The following is a 20,118-nucleotide window of genomic DNA, read 5'->3' as shown; positions in this document are numbered from 1 at the left end:
GGCTACAACCAAACTAGTCCACGTGTCAAGAAAAAAATTCAATTCAAAAGTAATTATAACAATAACTTGTTTACATGATTGTATTAATTGAATGTTTGGCTTCTTCTTTAAACTACACATTTCAAACAATAATGTGTTATTTTTGGCCACTTTATATAGAAGATACAAATAGGAGTTATCGTTCACATTCATTGCATCATGTCTCCAGTACCTCTGAAAGCATACACTAAAATCTCTTAACTAACTTGATAACACAATTTTTTTTTCTTTGTCAGCTATTGGCTCATAAAATGTAACCAATGCTGTTTAAGTCGACAATAATAAGTGCAAGATATTTATTAGTCAAATAAAAACCGCCACCGGCGCGACTCGTCAACAGTGAGACGATGATAAACTTTATATTATAACTGATCGTCTAACCGCAAGGTCGTGTTTACTCGTTGCAGATATATACCTTTACGACACGAGGTGGGCGCCAGCTTGAAGTTTTTCTTCTTAGAGAAAATATATGATGTTTTCTGACGCCGCTGGTGAGTAAATCTTTTACATGTTTCAGTTAGGATTGGTCCGATACACTGCACCTTTTAATCATTGTTGAAATGGTAAATATACAGATTATAAACATTTTAAAAGTTGATTTTATTTTTCCAACGTTTAAACCTAATGAATGCTCCCGAATTACTTGTGAACTGTAAAGTAATATTACTCTTTTCTTACCACATCTCAATCTATATTTAAATTATTCATCAACATTTCAAAGTTTGTACATAACTTGGAAATACTGATGTGTTTTTATATGTAATCATTCTTAGTTTTTAAAGTCATTAAAACATGTGGTGATTTTTAAAACTTCCATGTTACCATCAGTGTTAGGTCCGGTGTAATCTTCTGGTTCAACCTTCTTCACGATTCGCGTTTCTTTGCCGCAGATTTTCCGCAGTTTGGGACTGTGATATAAGAGTGACTGTAACAGACAGTACAGTGTATTATCTGACGAAGACAACTAAACACGGTTTTGAAATTTCGTGCTCACTATGTCTGAAAAAAGATCGAATCACTAGATCTTCACTTTTCTAGCCCCCTATATGTTGAAAAATAAAAATATTTCACAGAATATCCCATTTATCGTTATTGCAATAGCTACTATAAATAGATGAGTTAAAAAACTCATATAACAACAAAATACTACAAGTCAAAAACTATAATGAAAATTTTCATTGTTTTGGTTTGTTTTTCATAATAACCAAGACACACAATAATAAAATGCACAGCTATAATGTGGCGAATAAAGATATTACTGCTGTTGAAGTTTCCCGATATTTTCAGATACACATGAAGTAACTTATTGTTTGTAACAAGGTTAGGATAAGCGCTTTAGCCTGAATTAGAGAAGTATTTCATAATTAAGTTACTTAAAGATATTTCTTACTTCTTGATGTAAAAATAGTTCTCCCTAGAAGCAAAAATTCAAGATTACTATTAAGTGTCATGCATTATATGTATAAAATTCAGACCGTAGAATTCTTGACCACATCTCTACTGTGAAGTGGGCTGCTTAGAACAAGAAGTGACGCAACTGCTTTACTATTTCTGCCAAGCTCCTCGACTCGACTTCCAAAACACTTCCCCTGTTTTAAAACAAATTTATTGGAAAATACACGCTAATGAAAACCCTTGCAGAGAATTTGCTCAGAATTAGGAAATTTGAGCATATTTTCAAAAGAAAACAAAGATGAAAGCGTGCAGTTCTCTATAAAATAACCTACAAAACGTTTAAGACAAGACATTTAAAGCGCAAACAAGAACTTCAAAAAGAAAGCTTATTAGACTTTCACCAAGGGTGAAAGACATTGCTGGGTATGCAATTCACCACTTTATAAAATGAGTCAAATTGCACATCTACTTAATTTTGTGAATGATATTTTTACCCATATTAAACTTAAAAGTGTGTTAAAATTTGTATTTTGTACTCTTCATAGAGGTATTTGTTTGTTTGTTTTTGAATTTTGCGCGAAGTTACTTAAGGGCTATCTGCGCTAGCCGCCCCTAATTTAGCAGTGTAAGACTATAGGGAAGGCAGCTAGTCATCACCACCCACAGTCAACTCTTGGGCTACTCTTTTACTTTTCGAATAGTGGGATTGACCATCACATTATAACGTTCCTACGGTTGAAAGGGCGAGCATGTTTGGTGCAACGGGGATTCGAACCCGCGACCCTCAGATTATGAGTCGAACGCCTTAACACACGTGGCCACGCCGGGCCTTCATAGAGGTAACCCTAAAGAGCAACATAATTAAATACAATACTGTAACATTATATTATACAGTGTGTTCAAAAATTACAAATTTAATCCACGAAAATACAGAAATAGTTACGAACTTACATTTCTGGTGAATAAATAACTCTCATACGCTTTTTTTGTTGCGACACTCAGTTTGCATCAACACATTTCTACATGTACTTCGATTTCCATTCACATTGAACACCATATGTAATGAAACAGTGTATTCAGATCAGTCATATTTGGCTTGTAGACAATGTTCTATTTAACTCCAGAGGAATAAAGTCCAGAAGAGTGATGCTCGATGATCCTACCGACTAGGAGATGTACCAATTGAAACACCTTCTTGTGTAATACAATCTTAAAACTCTCGATGCCTCTTTATAATAGAATTACGAATTATTGGATCTTTTCCATGCACTATTCAGTATTGTACTAGTGCTAGAACAGGCGATTTTGTCTCACTAGCTAAAGGATGGGCATGACCCTTTTTGAATTGTCATCATGTTTCTTAATGAAACTTTGCTGATCACGCATGTATTGTAGATAATTTTACTTATCATGAAAACTCAGCACAACAACAAACTCATGTTTTTTAAAGACGTTTATGGTTTCAAAGCTAAAATAATCCAAAAATGTATATTTTGGACTTTTTTGCTGTCTTATTTACAGCAATCAAGAAGAAACTTGGCACAGATATGATTTTTTATACTTACAACACATTTTCTTATAAAAAAAAATAGAGGCTTGCCATGGCTAGGTTGTCAGGACGCTCAACTCTCCATCTGAGGATCACGGTTCGAATCCCTGTTGAAACCTTTTCTTCGTTGGTAAAAGAGTAGCCCTAGAGTTGGCGGTGATGATTAACTCCCCTCTCTCTAGCCTTAAACTGCTAAATTAGGGACGGCTAGCGCAGATGGCTCTCGTGTAGCTTTGCATGAAAAGTTTCCATTTTGAGTTAGTTAGAAGGGTCAAAGTCCGCAGCAAAGCATAATTTAGTGGTTCTTGGTCAGTTACTTAGCTGTATTTTGACGAATTTACATGGGATTTGGTACAAAATTATTTTTCTACAGGTTCCTACGTTCAAAAACAAACATGGCCAATTTTAGTTAATTTATGGGGATCAAGATGCCACGTATAATTTTAGTGATAATTATTCTGCGACATTTTGGGCAGTTTACGTTACATTTGTTACAAAGATAGTTTCTTTCAGGTTCCATATATATAAATAGCGGGATGCGCCTATTTTTTGGTCATTTTACCGGGGCATTAAATTAAATAAATCCTAAATTTAGGAGCGTAGGTCAATTACTTTGCAATGTTTCGACCAATCGACATAGAATTGGGTATAAAGACACTTTTGTACAGGGTGCACATTGACTAACAAAAGTATTAGATTTGCCCATTTTTAGTAATTATAGGGGAATAAAAATGACATAGAAAAGGATATTTTTTTATTTTTACTATTACCCTGACGATTTTCAGCCAATACACATACATAGGATTTCGTACAAAAAACGTTTTTTACAGATACCAAACGGGGATATAAACAATTTTGGAATTATTGCCTATTATTCGATTCTTCATCGAAGAAATTACAATTTGGGGTTTCGATGAAGTATCCATGAATATTTGAACCAAATAACGTAGTATTTCCAAAACAAAACAAAAAAAGCCCGACATGGCCAAACGTGTTAAGGCGTGCGACTCGTAATCTGAGGGTCGCGGGTTCGCATCCCCGTCGCACCAAGCATCTTCGCCCTTTCAGCCGTAGGGGCGTTATAATGTGCGGTCAATCCCACTATTCGTTAGTAAAAGAGTAGCCCAAGAGTTGGCGGTGGGTGGTGATGACTAGCTGCCTTCCCTCTAGTCTTACACTGCTAAATTAGGGACGGCTAGCACAGATAGCCCTCGAGTAGTTTTGTGCGAAATTCGAAAACAAAAAACAACTTTTTTGTAAGTCCAAAGCAGTAATAGAAACAATTTTTAAATCTTCTGTGTTTTGTTTCGATTTATTTGGTGTCAAAATTAGTCATTTTGAGATTGCTTGGTAGAGACACGTTGTATTTGCCACCGAATTTTGCCTCTTAAATTATAAATGGCAACTGTAAATTTAAAACAGTTTCACTTTGTGTGATTTGTTCTCTGTAACGTATTACGATTTTAAATAGCCTGAAACTAAGTCAAATGATAAAATAAATTTAGAAGTTAAATAAATGCCAATATGTATTCAATTTATGACACGTGCCAACCAGGTTGATACAGAATCCAAAGTAATTGTTATAGCGAATAATAATGATCTATGTAGAAGTTTTATAAACCTACGAAGAAAATTAAATCTTCTATCTGGTCTGGAACTTCTTTGATATCTTATCGAAGGCTCACGATGAGCGAGTTACTTTCGAGTAGGTACAATTCACTTAACAGAGAGCTAGCTAGCTCTTTATTGTCCTTCTTTCGCAGGTTGATTTTTCGTCACTGAAGTTATACAATGTTTTCGTAAAAATGCTAATGTCTAATGTGAATCTGCTGAGGTTAAATGGTTTGTAATGTTCGAAATTTAAAAACATTCCTGGTTATATATCTAAAGTTCTAGATTAATAAGCGTTAATTGCAGTTATAACTTACGGGGTTTATAGTACACAAATTGTAGCAACCGATAATATATAGTGTCTCTTGATGCGTCCTGATAGTTATATTTATAGGCGTAAACAGAGGTTCTGGAAATTTCAGCCTTGGTAACAATATAGTCGATACACATTGTTGATTCTTATACTCAAGAATCTTCTACAATTGTAGCCAATAGGCAGGTGTTTCGTAATATACGTTTAATAGTGTAGGTTATGTACATTTCTAAATAAGAATTGAAGTTAAACAAATATCGAAATTTAAATAGATATATGATAGTAAATCAGTCACTTCTAAACATAGAGAGAAAAAGAAATATATATATATATATATATTTTATGCTAGACGACTGTACTAATTATTTAGCTTACAAAACCGTGTATCAGAGCTTGATAAAATATCAATACGTTGCTAGGTCAATGTATTCTCAAGCGTACGCTTCTCGTTGATTTTACAGTCTGTTAACTTTGGTTCATCAATAACATTCCGCCTTGAAAAACCAGAATCTTCTCTGTGCACCGTGTGAGTAAAAACACGTATTTCTGTATTAGAAGCAATTAGATATTTGAAGATTCGTTCAGGTCGAGTAAGTGCAGACAATGAAGCCATAGCTTGTTTGCATGCAATTATTCTCTGCTAAGGATTTGCTTGTGTTTCTTTCTTTACGCACTTTTCTTCTAATGTTGGTTGATTTTTCGAACATATATCGTTCATCTCATAACAACATAAATACTAAAGTAATGTTTAGAAAAATAGGAAGAAGAAACCTATATTTTCTATGAACACACCCCTACTTTCATGAATCATTTTTTACGCAATACGTTTAAAACACAAATTTCTCTTTGATTAACTCATGAGTTACTGTGTTGTGCAGTACCCCACCCCCAACGTGTTCCCTCAAACAAAAGTAATGTTTCTTTGCAAGTTCTTGGTTTCAGTCTTATTTACTTGACCTAAAACTTTATGTTTATCTTTACTTAATAAAGGCAGCTACCGGATATACAATTTTTAAACCAATACACTGACACGATTTATAATTTTAAATATGTGGTTTATACTAAAATGTTTTATTTTGTTGTAATTAACATGATTATTTGCTTCATGTCTTACTTAACTTGACTTTATATACATATATATTTAGATCTACTTAGATCTCTGGAGATCATTAATTCTTCTTCCCGTGTCATGATTCTAGACAAGTTATGTTTTATACTTTTTAAAAAGAAAGTGTAAATGGAGGGTTGACTTTTTGTTAAATGGCTTAATGAGTTTTATCATGTTTTTCTGGAGACAACTTTTCAATCCATTAGTACAAGTTTCTGTCAGGTTGACCAAACGAATCATTTAGCTAACTGTTCAAATCGTTTCCTCTACCCAGAAATAGAAATTCCATTTTATTTATTCTGTGTACTTTTGTGTGTAATTCAATATCTGGTATTTGGCGAAAGGCCTCTTTGGTTTTGGATATGGTAAGTGTAGTGTAATTGACATATTACAACTTATTCTTCTTTGTTTTCACTCATGAGTTCTAAGAATTAATATAAGTTATGATGAATAAAAATTTGGTAAAACTAGGAATCAATTGCTTGCTTGAACACTGTAGTGATTTATTTAATTGGGCCAAGCGTGTTAAGGCATTCGACTCGTATCCGAGGGTCGCGAGTTCGAATCCCCGTCGTGCCAAACATGCTCACCCTTTCAGCCGTGGGGGCGTTATAAGTTAGATCAATCCCACTATTCGTTGGTAAAAGAATAGTCCAAGAGTTGGCGGTAGGTGGTGATGACTAGCTGCCTTCCCTCTGGTCTTACACTGCTATATTAGGGACGGCTAGCACAGATAGCCCTCGAGTAGCTTTGTGCGAAATTCAAAATACAAATACTTATTTAATTTATGACGTAATATTATTCCAGGATATTTGGAAAAGCAACTATGTAAATGTTATACCCAATGTCGAATTCAGTGATGTCGAGAAATATATATATTTTTCCAATGTCGAATTGTTTGTTTAGTGTAATTAATGGAAGAAGTGTTTGTGCATTATTATTTTAGAAAAATAATTATTGTGAAGCTAGTTCCTAAACGTCCGTTGCCAAATTATGCTATTTATTTAATGGAATAAATGGAATAATATAATATTCAAAACATACATTGTAAGTTAAGATCAATGTTATGTTATTTGTTTGTTTCTGAATTTCTTGCAAAGCTACACGAGGGCTATCTGTGCTAGCCGTCCTTATTCTAGCAGTGTAAGACGAGAGGGAAGGCAGCAAGTCATCACTACCCATCGCTAACTCTTGGGTTACTTTTTAAACAACGAATAGTGGGATTGACCGTTACATTATTTAACGACCCCATGGCTGAAACGGAGAGCATTTTGGTGTGGTGGGGATTATGAGTCGAGCATCCTAACCACCTAGCCATGCCGGGCACTCATGTTATGCATTTTTAAAATATTTAAAAATAAATTAACTCATATATTGTGCACGTTGTATTTTATATAAAATGTTTTGGAATATTAATATAAATAAGGTTAACGAGAACACTAGTAGGCAGGTTTGTTTATTTAAGAGTAAATCTGCACAATTCTTGGTATGCACTATGACACCACATCAGAAGTTCCTAGGCTTAACACCGCGCCCCCAAGATAGTGGGCGGAATGGTAGTAAATTGGTTAAATTTAAGATCATTCTATAAGATCGTAAGAAATTAAATTATAAATATGAAAAACCTATTTGAACAAAGCTTCTTATTCTTCAACATACATTAGACAACTAATGTTTTAACAGTTTTATTTAGTTTTAGATTTGGTTTGGATTTACACGTTTATTACAAAAGTTATGTGTGTTATATTGAAAGAAGTTTGGAGTCTCACCACGTTATTATAGTCTATATCGCCACAATTTGTCATGCTCTGTCTGATGGTTGTGCATTTTGTAAATATCGCTGTACCTAACTTTCGTTGGAAAAGGCTCTAAGGTCAGGCTAACATTTCTAACGCCAAGATCTTCTCCCTGCAAGCTTTCCATAATTCATTTAATATACGAAGATGACGATTTCTCTACGCCTGTTCAGTTAGTTATACCACAGAGAAGTCCATTATCTGCAATTTAAGATTTGATTATTAGGTCTTCGTATGGAACTGTAAGGAAACCCATTTCATCCTCGAAATACTTTAGGCATTTGACAGTTTAATATATGAATAGAAGAAACTTGTGTTCATCCGACAAATATTTATTTTTCTTGATTATGTTGCGCACTGTTATTCGAGTCATTAAGACGATTTTTGCCAACATGCAGAGCAAAGTTGTTCTTCGACTGTAATGAGGTGCAAACCACTTAATCTAGGAACCACAGTCCCGAACAATAACTATTGAGCCATGTTCGGCAAACAAAAAACGCATTTTGCTTATCACAACTGGATACGACTTGTTGCAGGTCTATTTTTCTATGGTTCTAGTGTTCCATATTGATCCCCAATGTCAATAAGTACAAAGGATATAACTGTTTTGGAAATTTTCGATTCTCAATTTGAACAAAGTTTTAAGATTTGAGTGCATGAATATTTTGCATCAGAAAGAACTGTTCAATACCTTCCTCAAAGCGATAAACTCTCGGTGTTATCAGGCTACTTACGAAGCGTCAAATAATGCTATAATGTTGTTATGGCATATATTTTTCTATAATGACGTTATAGCAAAATCGTCTACATCCTTTGTTTATTTGGTTTGGTTTAGTTTGAATTTCGTGCAAAGCTACACAAAAGCTATCTGCGCTACCCGTTCTTAATTTTCCAGTGTAAAACTAGAGGGAAGACAGCTAGTTATCACCACCCACCGCCAACTCTTGGACTACTCGTTTACCAACGAATAGTCCGATTGACCGTCACATTATAACGTCCTCGCGGCTGAAAGGGCGAGCATGTTTGGGGTGACGGGGATTCGAACCCGTGACCCTCGGATTACGAGTCGAGTGCCTTAAACACCTGGCCATACCAAGCCCCTTTTGTTTATTAGTGGTAGAAAGGTTGTATCCTAATATAAAAGTCTGTTTTTGTCTCAGCTCGTTACAACTTTGACAAATCGCAACATAAAATTTGGTGAAGAGAGACTGTGATAATTACTTCAAAAACAAAAACAATACTAATTCTCATATCTGTTTGAAGATCTCAAAACATAGAGTTTATTTACAACTTCAAGATCTTGATTCCAATAAGCTGAAAAAGCCCTACTCTGTAGATTACAGATTACTTCTGATGAAATAACCCTTTTTTATCATCCAGACTCCAGTAGTCGCTGTTTGCACATCTTCACAATAAGCTAGCTCTTTGATTGCTGCAAAAAGGTAACACGGTTGAATATTAATAAACGAAAGAAAAGTTACTATTACTATAATAATACCTTGTGTTTGGGCAAGTGGAATATTAGTTTGAGAAAGGTTAAAGAGATCGCTTTTAAAACAGTTTTCATCCTATTCAAGCGTATTCGTAATTGCCATAAAATTTGATATCATTACTTTTAATTTACTTGCAAAAACAATGAACACTATCATTAGTTTACAAGTTTAAATATCTGATTTACAAAATGTAAAATAGTTTTTGCCTTTTTTTTTAATCTGGTTGATACCTCACGAGTTATATTTTTTATCAAAACGTGGAGTTCTTCGATGAGTGTCTGTATCCGTGTTTTCTAACAGCAAACTAGCAAACTCACATCGGGCTATCTACTGTGTTCACCACGGGGAAGAGAACACGTGATTTTTAGCGTTGTAAGTTTCAAGAGTTACTTACCGCTGTTCCACCGGGGTACCCTTTCATGGGTCAGTGGTGAGTTTACGGGCATATAGCGTTGAAATTCGGTGTATTATATTCCGCATTGGCCAGAGCGTGGATAATATATTGTGTGGTTTTTTATCGAAGCTTGGTTTTTAGCGTTATAAGTCGGCAGACAAATTGCTGTGCCACTGGGGGGCACATATATTGGTTCTATAAACAGTTGCCATAGTATATTTTTCTCTCATCTATAATTAATATTGGTTTCCTGATTTTGTAAATTATATTTTTTTTTTTACAAAAAATGAAATACAATGCAACATATTTCGGCCCCCCGCTAGTACAGCGGTATGTCTACGGATTTACAACGCTAAAATTAGGGTTCGATTCCACTTGGTAGGCTCAGCAGATAGCCCGACGTGGCTTTGCTACACGAAAACACACACACATAGTTGGCTTTTTTCTAATGAATACAGTATTTTCTTAAACACCACAAACTTGGAATGTTCTTAAATGATTACATACTCGCACAAAAAACTAAAAATATTTGAAGTTTAACAGTTTTGGGTTTAAGAAAACGAAAGATTTTTTAATACGGAGTGGCTCAAAGGTAAACTTCAAAGTTTATAATGCTAAATTCGAGTTTCGTCATTGAAGTACATACAGTACAGTTTGTTTGTAATTAAGCAAAAAGCTATACAATGGGATAGCTGTGCTCTGTCCACCAGGGATATCAAATTCCAGTTTCTAGCATTGTAAGTCCGCAGACATGCTACTGTGCTGCTCCCCAGTGGCGCGTAATGACAATCAAGTCAACAAATTAACCAATCAGAAAAGAGTGAAAAAGTCCTGTGGAATTTAGTGAAGTATACTTTTACGGAGTTTCAAATAATAGCGAGAGTAGGAACGTCTAAAAACGACGCAGAATATTGTACAAAAGCCATTTCTTTTGAAATCGAATGTCTTTTCTTAACTAATTAAAAATGGTTTTCATCAGAAACCTTTCGTTACAGTTCATTAAAGAAATGTTTTTAGTTTTAATCACTTAATTGTACATTTATACGTGAAATTCAATGGCCAGTCTTACGTATTACGCGATGTTGATGTTATCAGTAGAAAGAGATGTCCAGTGTTTGTCAGGATCAGAGAAATCTGCTGCTTTTGATCCTTTCTGACCCACCCAACATTCCCATGCTTAGTCCAAAATATAAGCCCGAAGGACTGCCAGCTATGGTATGCAGGCTATGTAGACTGAGCGAGATGAATCATTCGGAAACCAAACAACCGCCAAATTCTTAAAGGCTCCCTGTTGGATTTTCCATGAACTAAATAATACACGTGGTCATTTATTACAACGTGTGAGTAACATGAGGTCAAGAAACTTATCAATTTCGAACAAAGGAAACTTCCTGTCGTGTTATAGTCATAGTTGACAAAAATTTCGAGGTAAACTTGAAGATTATATTTTTGAAGTCATTTCATTAACACTTTCTTTTGTAACACCTTGCGTTACTAGAGAAATTAAAGTCAGTTTGAGAGAGTTTGGTGATACAGATTTTGATATCATTTTTGTATTGTCCAAAAGTAATCAACAGTGCCACCAACTGTATTTATTCACAGAAGGTTAGTAATGTTATCAGCTGATGGTCAGTTTGATCCAATCAATGTAAGTTACTTCAGTTTTTATCTATAAACTTAAATTCATGTTGTGTTTTTAAATTAGGTAACTGATATAAAAGAAATATTGAAAATAGAAAAGTCGAAAATATGAATCAAATAATTCTTTAGTTTTTCTTTTCTACAAACATATGATTTGTAACTGTTACAGGGTGAAACCTCTAGCCATTTTTAATTATGTTATGGGTGTAGGTAAACTTCAGGGGAAATAACATCTTTAATTAGCGTTTCGGTTAAATTAATTATTGTAGCTAAAACCTGGTGTCAAAAGGAACAAAAATAATGAAACACGTAGATGATTTAATTATATGAAACGTTGGAAGGTTCTTTTGAAACATCGATTTAAAAATTTAAGCTTTAAGAATCTCCACTCTAATATTAGATGCAACAAACAAGGGTATATTCACAGTATTTATTGGAAAATATAAGTTATGCTTTAAAGGAAACTATGACGTATGGTATCGATGCGAGTTGCACACCTTTTATTTAAAAGAAATATGTTACATGGGAAAATTGAGATCACTTTAACTTATAAACAAAAATCTTCTATTTGCAATGCGAGTAATTCAACCACGTTCTAAAACTCAAATAGTGAAAATATTCCGTGCATCTAACGTTTCGACCTTCTTCGGTCATCGTCAGGTTCTTCTATGTAAAATATTTTCTCAACCCAAACGAGCCGTTTTTGCATATATATTTCTCTACAAGTGGGTTTTCTGGACATCACTGATTCCGTGTACTCATACGCAACGCTTGGTGATGAACCTTAAAATTACCAATGAGGTCAATATCAATTTTTAAAATACCTTCTTCGAAATCATTACGCACCAAAGTGCTTGTGAGTAGATTACTGTTTTAGTAGCAGGGTCTCTTAATGATGTCTGGACGACACACAAAACCACTGTCAACGTCACAATTAGTCCAACTAATTAGTACTCAGGTGTACTTAGTATTTTAAATAGAAAATATTTGTTCCCATCCAATATTTCTTACGTTTTTTTTCGCGCTAAGTGTTGTAACAGACAAAAAAACATAAAATTACTAAATTAATTGCAATATACGAACACAAACGACAACGAACAGTATATAATTTAAAATATTAAAAACAGTAGGTGTCTCAACTAAAATAAGTAGCTAATGAATCTGAACTTTTATGTACACGATATATGAAATGTTTACATTAGATAAAGGTGTTGTGATATTTAATTTATATACGGTTTAACAGCTTAATTATGTGAGGTGTGATGATTCTAATCGATCCTAACGAAATATTTTTAAACATGGTTAGACGACATAACTAGAAACTTTAAATCTAAGAAAACTTGAGTCAGTTACCATGAGCTAACTTAAGACGTTACTAAAATAATTTCTCTTTATAAATTAACAAGCATTAACTCACAGAAGTGTACATTTTATTTCGGTATTAGCTCGTAGACAAAAACATGTTTACACCATGAATACATTTTTTACGTGACTACCACGTACTAATTACACCGAACTGGTAAACTCATGACTCTGGTCAGGCATTCTGTACTTTCAGACATATATATTAGAAACCATGACGAGTCTTTAAAAATTACTTAAAATAATGATCGTGACATGTGTAGGTCTGGAAAGATATGATGATGTGATGTACGCCTAAAGAAACCAACCACTAACTGTGAAAATGGCTTCACAGTCAGTGGTTTACCTGTTTCACTACTCGTGAGGTGAAGAAGATTCCTGGCGCCAACATCCGTTACTGGTAGGCGCCAAGGGACGGGAGCTAAGATGTCTGTCGCCAAAAAATAAGACATTAAATAGACCTTTGAACGTAAGTGTGTGTTTTCACCTACGCCTTTTTCTCTTTCATATGTATAGGTTCCAGGAAATAACACAATGTTGTGTACTTTTTTACCTTGAATCGGACCAAACACCATATAAGGACAAGAGACCAGAAAGGAATGAGTTTTCCAATGGACAACAAGTTATTGATGCTCCATCTCCATCTAGATGACTCAGTTTAAGATCTATAAGATCAAACAACAAATCATAACAAGGATATTCGTGACGTCGATGGGCACTCCTACTGAACATTAAACAGAAGTGACCAACTACAGTAATATCACTTGATCTGTCGTGGACAGAGCATCTATCACAGAAGTAAGTACTTTAATTTTATTATCTAACATATTTATTACGTTATAATCCTTCATGTGGTTTTTGTAAAGTAAATGTCGATGTACAATGGTGTTCAAACTATTGAGTTCTGTGCAGATTTTTTCAACATGATCAAAGTCACCATGTGCCCTGATCTGATCCGACACTAGCTTCTACAATACAGATTTGTAAGTTGCATATATATATTTCTGTTTTCCCAGGGATCTGTTAAAATTTTGTGAACCCATGATTGAGGACCCTTGTCCTAACAGGTCCTTAACGTTTTAGCACATGTGTATTTATGTATTTCTCAAGACGGCTGGTATGGGTATATTAAAACCTTTATTAAAATAAAGTACAGAACAATGTCCTGAGAATATATTTTTACTTCAAGTGGGTCTGTCGTCATCATAGATATGTTTATTTAGTTTTATATGTTTAGTAAATTTTTGGAGTATGTTTCATATTTGCACGTTTTTTTCAGGTATGGACAAATAAGCCATTCACGTGCAAGTAGTAAAAATAATGTACAATATAAAATTCCAAGTGAAAAAGTTATATATAGCTTATTAGTTAACAACACATTTAAAATACGAGCGAGAAATTAGAACGTGCGAAGAGTTCGTGTTTGAGTCATCTTAAAGAGCTCCCGGCTAGTACAGCGGTGAGTCTACGGATTGACAACGCTAAAATCAGGGGTTCGATACCCCTTGGTGGGCTCAGGAGATAGCCCCATGTGGCTTTGCTATAAGAAAATACACACGTGTTAAAGAATGTTTAGTATATGTATTAATTATATTAACAAACATATTAATGTACATAATCTGCATAATTTTTCCTTCATCATTTTGATAACCCGATTTTATGAGATTGGTTATTGGACATATTATTGACGTTATGAGACATTTCTACTCACTTACCTGTTTTCAAATCCACTGTGAGTAATTATACAAAGAAATGTGAGGCTAGGCTTTGCTGCGACATATTGTTCCAAAACTGAGTAAACTTTGAAATATTCTGTGAAATGAAACTGCACGTCTGGTATTATCAAAGTGTTTAATAAGATTTTAGAACTGCGTGCAATTAAGTATAGGGGGTTCTGTGATACTGAAGTTTTGTGGGCGGGCTACAGTCCATAAGTCATTCATAACAACTGGAAATTAATATACTCAGACGTAAGAACAGGTTGCATTGAACTATGTAGGCCCGACCATGAAAAATGGGAGGGTTATTATAATAGTTTGTTTTTATAGATACCGTATCAGACTTTTTCTCGGTCAACTGGTAATGCTTAAAAGCTAAGAATACATTGTTATATGGGGATATTTTGAATAAAGCAGCAGTTTCATCAGTGATGAAAGTCTATGGGGAAATAAATATGTCTGTTAAGGATCATAATGCACCATGAAATACGGTATGCTATTCAGCAGTAGTTTCAAACAAAAAGTGCGAATCGAACTAGGCCTCGAATCCAAATGAAATGCTTTGGGATGTTTCAAAACAAAGCGTAAAAAACGAAAAAACAAAAATGACTGGCACGCTATTATAACACATTTTTGTAAATGTTAATGTAAAGTGTTAATAAATGTATCTATAATTTTATAATCGCCAGTAATGGATGAAGTAGTGGATCTTGTAACAGGATGTGCTGTTTTATAGTTTCTCGTGATACACTATATATGGTGCTAATGGTATACATAACATTAAGTTATATATCACTTTAAACTGTTAAAATATGGATGTTCTGGTTGTTTCTTTTGGCATTTCTTTTAATTAGAACATTATTTTGTGAACAAAATATTCATATTTTACTTGCTTTGCCGAAAATATTTTTATATTACTACATTTGTTATTATTGAACGTACTTGACAATTTTATTTTCAAAGTTCTTTTCAATGATATAGACGATGAATGAACTAGGTTTAAGTTTAAAGCATTACGTATCCATCATATTCTTTAGGAACTTTAGGAACTAAATTACTGAGTTTACTCCAAGCAGTTAGTCTGATACATATAAAGACTTTTCATTTTCAGAGTTTCGGACTTCTTGTTTAGACAAATCAAATTTAACTCTGCTGTGTAAGTTGTTTAGTTTTTTAGTCTAGAATGTTAGGAATCACTTGACAACTGATCTAGTTCTGTATTTTAAATCAATTTTATTTAGCGAGACCTCCCCTATTCTCGGTGGGACAGCAGTAAGTTTACGGATTTACAATACTAAAATTCTTGGTTCGAGTCCCTGTGCTAAATACAGCAGATAGCTTCACTTGTCTTTGCTTTAAAATAAACAAACAGACCTATAAAAGTGGAACTGACCTTTTAACCAAAGCTTTAGTTGCATACTACTCGATTAATTTGTAAAATAAAAACTTTATGAAAAGGTATTAAGTATTTTTATAATACTTACATGTTTCGTTCAGCATTAACTTTGACCTACTTATTATTGTAAATACTCACCATAAGTAAACGTAAATAGTTTTTCAATCCAAATGCTATTAACATGATAGTAATATTGCTAATGCGAATTACTCTTTTCAGCAATATTATTTATAAACCTTTTTCCGATTTCATATATTTCAATGTTTGAATCTGCTGTAACAATGAAAACATTGCATCGATTATTATATAATGCATTTAGCATTTCTTAAACTTTAACTGTTACACGGTACCAGAAAACTTTTGTCACATGTGACGTAAGGTTGTTATAATACATAATAAATTTAAGAAAATAGAGATACCACTGAAAAAAAAAAAACTTCTTATATCCTAGCTTTTACTTTTAAGTGTCATAATGAACTGGTACAGAAACTTTAGGGAATTTTTTTTCTTATTTAATTGAAATTATAAATACATTTTCTGTAAATATACTTACTATCATAACCGTGGGTTTTTGTCTTTGAGCGCCATCTGTAGGAGATACAAGGTTTCTACTGAAAGTAGGCTAGACTACCCTTTAACGGCAAAAAAAGTATCGAATTAAGAACAGTTAACTGATGTATTACTTTATCACAGATGTTGAACTTGCTATAACCTAATCACAAAACCAGTCGGGTGAGATTACTGAAAACGTGTGCTAAGTTTTAAAAACTGTCAACTGTAAATTAGGGGGCAGAAAGAGTCACGTCTGCTATGGGCGAGTGCAGTTAAAGCTACCGTTTTCTAAGAAATAGCCTGAGGCTCGCGGCACCATAGGGCGGATATGAGGCGGCTAGCTAGCCAGCCGGGACGGTGGGCGCTACCCGTCGGGGCAAAAAAGTAGAAGTAGGAACCAATAGTGAGGGAGGAAGGGTCGGGATAACGGGGTCTCAACTAGCATCCTTCTGAGAGATGAGGTGGTTTATTGGCGCGCGCAAAGGAACTTCATTAGTATTCCTTCTTGATTCTCTTCTCTATAGTTGCTGTGCTGAAGATAAGAGGGAAACGAAGAGGAAGATCCGCTACAGAGAGAGCAGACATCATGGAAATGAAACATTTCAGTATGACCAACTGTCAATGTGGCGGAGACGGTTGCTCTCTGTACGATTGCCCCACACCAGGACAGAATTTTTCTACCTCTTCTAACACAGATGAAATAGCTGTTCAAGACATCGATCTTGACATGACATCACTTCTGTCTGCCTCGTGCGTGGACGACATACACACCACATTGTTCACCAATGCTCTTTGCATGAGTGGAGGTTCGACTTCCGAAACCGTGTCGTTTAACAAAACCAGAGCTTCTCCTGTAATGTTTCACACTCTTACAAACGTGCAAGAGACGTCATCACTCCCCGAAATTTCTATTAAAATACCATTCCACAAACCTTTGCATTCCCCAGAATATTACGAAATAAACAACAACCAATCGCCCACAGATCAGAGTTGCGAAACAGGGAAACCAACCCACAGAGGCATCTGGCCACAAGAAATCATCAACTCCATGTATACGTGGTTTGATGCAGCCCACCAGACGGTTTGTGGTGGCCTTCAGTGCGGGACTCTCCCGCCTGATTCATCTAGCCAGCCGCGCGTGTCGTCACCGAGCTTCGACAGCTTGCACAATGCGATCCACTCTCCAACAGACTCAGCAGAGCTAGCCATCGACGTGAACTGTCTCTCAACGTACGAACTCCCGTGTCTCTCGCCAGACTTTTTAAACTTTTCTACGGGATATTCAAGCTCCGGAGAACTCGAAGAATTAGATATTCCACAAATACATACCAGAACTTCCCCTCAACGCACAGACTGGGTCTCCGCCTTGCCGACTCCTTCTCCCAGTGTTTCTGCTGATCAACCCGTCACCCCTCTAACTGATGCCGTGGAGGAGTCGGATGATGAACCTGATCCAACTGTTACAGTTCCAGCAGGTAAAGCTAAGATTTTGCTGTAATTATAACCTGAAGGTAGTAATTAAATCCATTCAGGGGCTGATTCGGCGTTTAGTTTGTAAATTTAGAGGTAAAATCACGTAATAAATCAAGATCCATTTAACAAACAGTATCGATGTACTGAGTCATAACACAACACTTCCGAATAGACAGATCTAGATCAGCAACAAACCGCTTACCATTTCTAACTCAGGCAATGTATTACACATAGAAGGTATATACAAGATAACCTGAGCCAACAATGAGTTATAATAAATAATGCTAATTAAGTTTCAACTAATCTATCAGAAACTGGTTTTCTTGTCAAATAGAAAATTTTGTAAAAAAAATATACTTTTATATACAGTGACATATACAATAGGTTATAGTTGTTGTTTTTTCTAGTTTTCAAGAAAAAACTTTGTTAGAGGTTTAGAAAGGAAGGTAATAAACATACGTCAATATAAGGTTTAACTTAAGTTTTTATTGGATCGGCAATGAGAAGAAAAAGTAATAATATAATATACAGATCTCTCAGCACAGCGATTTAAGAATAACTCCTCCATTATCAGAGAAAATGCTATGAATACAATATAAACATCCTCTTCGGTTTTTACTGGTTTAAGAATAACTCTAAAAACTAAATAAAACAATGTATTAAGCTGGTATTTTTGCTAATTGAGACACTGAATGCGTGAGGGGCATTGCAACTTTAACAATACACGCTTAAGTATAATGAGTATTTAATACAAATATTTAATAAATACAAATGTTATTGAGCGTTTCTGTATTTTACATCAACAAAATTGATTCATGAAAACAAAACTGCACTTTTATTTTGATCCAACAGTTAAATTTTAACAGTTTACGATAACAAACTTCGTGGTTTGTGCAACAGTTAAAGGTGACTTTTTGTTATCTGTTATACTTCGACAATCTGGTAAACAGCCTTTGATATACAAATTCTAAAACAAATAAACTAGATCTGTATTAGGCTTAAAGTTGGCGCAAAACCACGTATTTCATTAGTCATACTTTCTCAGTTCATGACGCAGTATAAGACAAAGCTATGAAACATTAAATGAGTTTTTTTGTCTCTGAAATTTTTCTGGTATCAGAAAGTTTAATTAAAAATAAAATTACAAAATTGTATACATAATTTTAAATAATTTAACTTTTTTTTTGCTCCTACCTAAACTCATAACATTTTGAATATTAAAATACATTTTTCTTTAAATTTTACTATAGATAATATATTTGTATGATTGTGTTTGATCTCTACTCAAATGATTGACCAAATTTTGGTTACATCAGTTTTATTTAAGCACTGAAGTTTATCCTTATGTCTTTTTCATTTGTTATAGGTCAATGAAAACCTTAAACTATTTTTAATATTCTGCAAACTAGAAAGTAAAGAGAACAATAATAACTTATTCAATGATCAGTTTTTTTAACTTAAGTTCGTATTGGTAAGTTTAGATCTATTTTAAAGGTAAGTCACTTCAGTTTAGTATAACTGTTAACTTGACAAATCTGAAGTGGATTTACAAAGTATTTCAAATATCACAATCCTTTCAAGATTGAAGATAAAGAAATACATTACATGAATCTAACTGATTACATTTGATTCTCACTGCTTCTCTCCTTTAAAGTAAAACATATTAAGTAAGTAGTTATGATATAATATTCTTTACTATAGCGTCTTGTCATTAGTTATATTGTACAAGAGATTTTCCGAGACAGATGACTCTGGGTCCATGTACGTTATATTTCACAGCTCAGCTGTGTTTTATATGAAGTCATGAAACCACAAGTCACCTTCAGACGAAGATATACAAGTCACATTCAAAACTTAAACTTTACGCTTCAAACAGTTCTCACTAGTGATTAGTAAGACTGAATCCCATGCACTAAGGTTGTTGAGTATTAGCTATATTACAAAGCACAAGAAAAAGTTAAGCCTTCGGCTCGGCATTAAAACTGAGAAGTTTCATTTGTATTTTTTGTTGTCTTTTATAACGTACAGTTTACTTGGATTTCTCTTTGAAAAAACACTAATACGTTCAACTACGTCCTTTGAAAAGCTCTCACAATTTTAAATTTGAAAAATAGATAGTAAGGTAAGTAGTCTAAAAACATTGACTATATTTGTATCGGTTTTACATTTCCTTGATGTGTCTCCGTTTATTACAGAAGATTCAACATATGACAACTACATAAAGTCGCGGTGAGACGTAATGTATCAGAATTAAGTTTTGGAAAGGGTATGTAATAGT

General features: G+C 34.3%; 1 protein-coding gene across 2 annotated transcripts in view; it reads left to right on the top strand.

Annotated features, from left to right (window-relative positions):
* Positions 1 to 374: 374 nt before the first annotated feature.
* LOC143230896 (uncharacterized) overlaps positions 375 to 20,118 on the top strand; it is a 56,936-nt gene continuing 37,192 nt past the window's right edge. Inside the window, exons 1-3 of one of the 2 annotated variants that reach the window (XM_076465196.1) lie at positions 375 to 530; positions 13,218 to 13,499; positions 16,892 to 17,842. In XM_076465196.1, coding sequence (XP_076321311.1) covers positions 16,954 to 17,842 — 889 coding nt within the window. In that variant the 5' untranslated portion in view covers positions 375 to 530; positions 13,218 to 13,499; positions 16,892 to 16,953. Of the gene's footprint in view, positions 531 to 13,217; positions 13,500 to 16,392; positions 17,843 to 20,118 lie in introns of those variants that run through there. The other variant, XM_076465197.1, reaches the window with a different exon arrangement.

Source organism: Tachypleus tridentatus, chromosome 10 (genome assembly GCF_004210375.1).
Source record: "Tachypleus tridentatus isolate NWPU-2018 chromosome 10, ASM421037v1, whole genome shotgun sequence".
Classification (NCBI taxonomy): domain Eukaryota; kingdom Metazoa; phylum Arthropoda; class Merostomata; order Xiphosura; family Limulidae; genus Tachypleus; species Tachypleus tridentatus.
The sequence above is the reverse complement of the archived record's forward strand: the minus strand, read 5'-3'. Positions and strand labels throughout refer to the sequence as shown.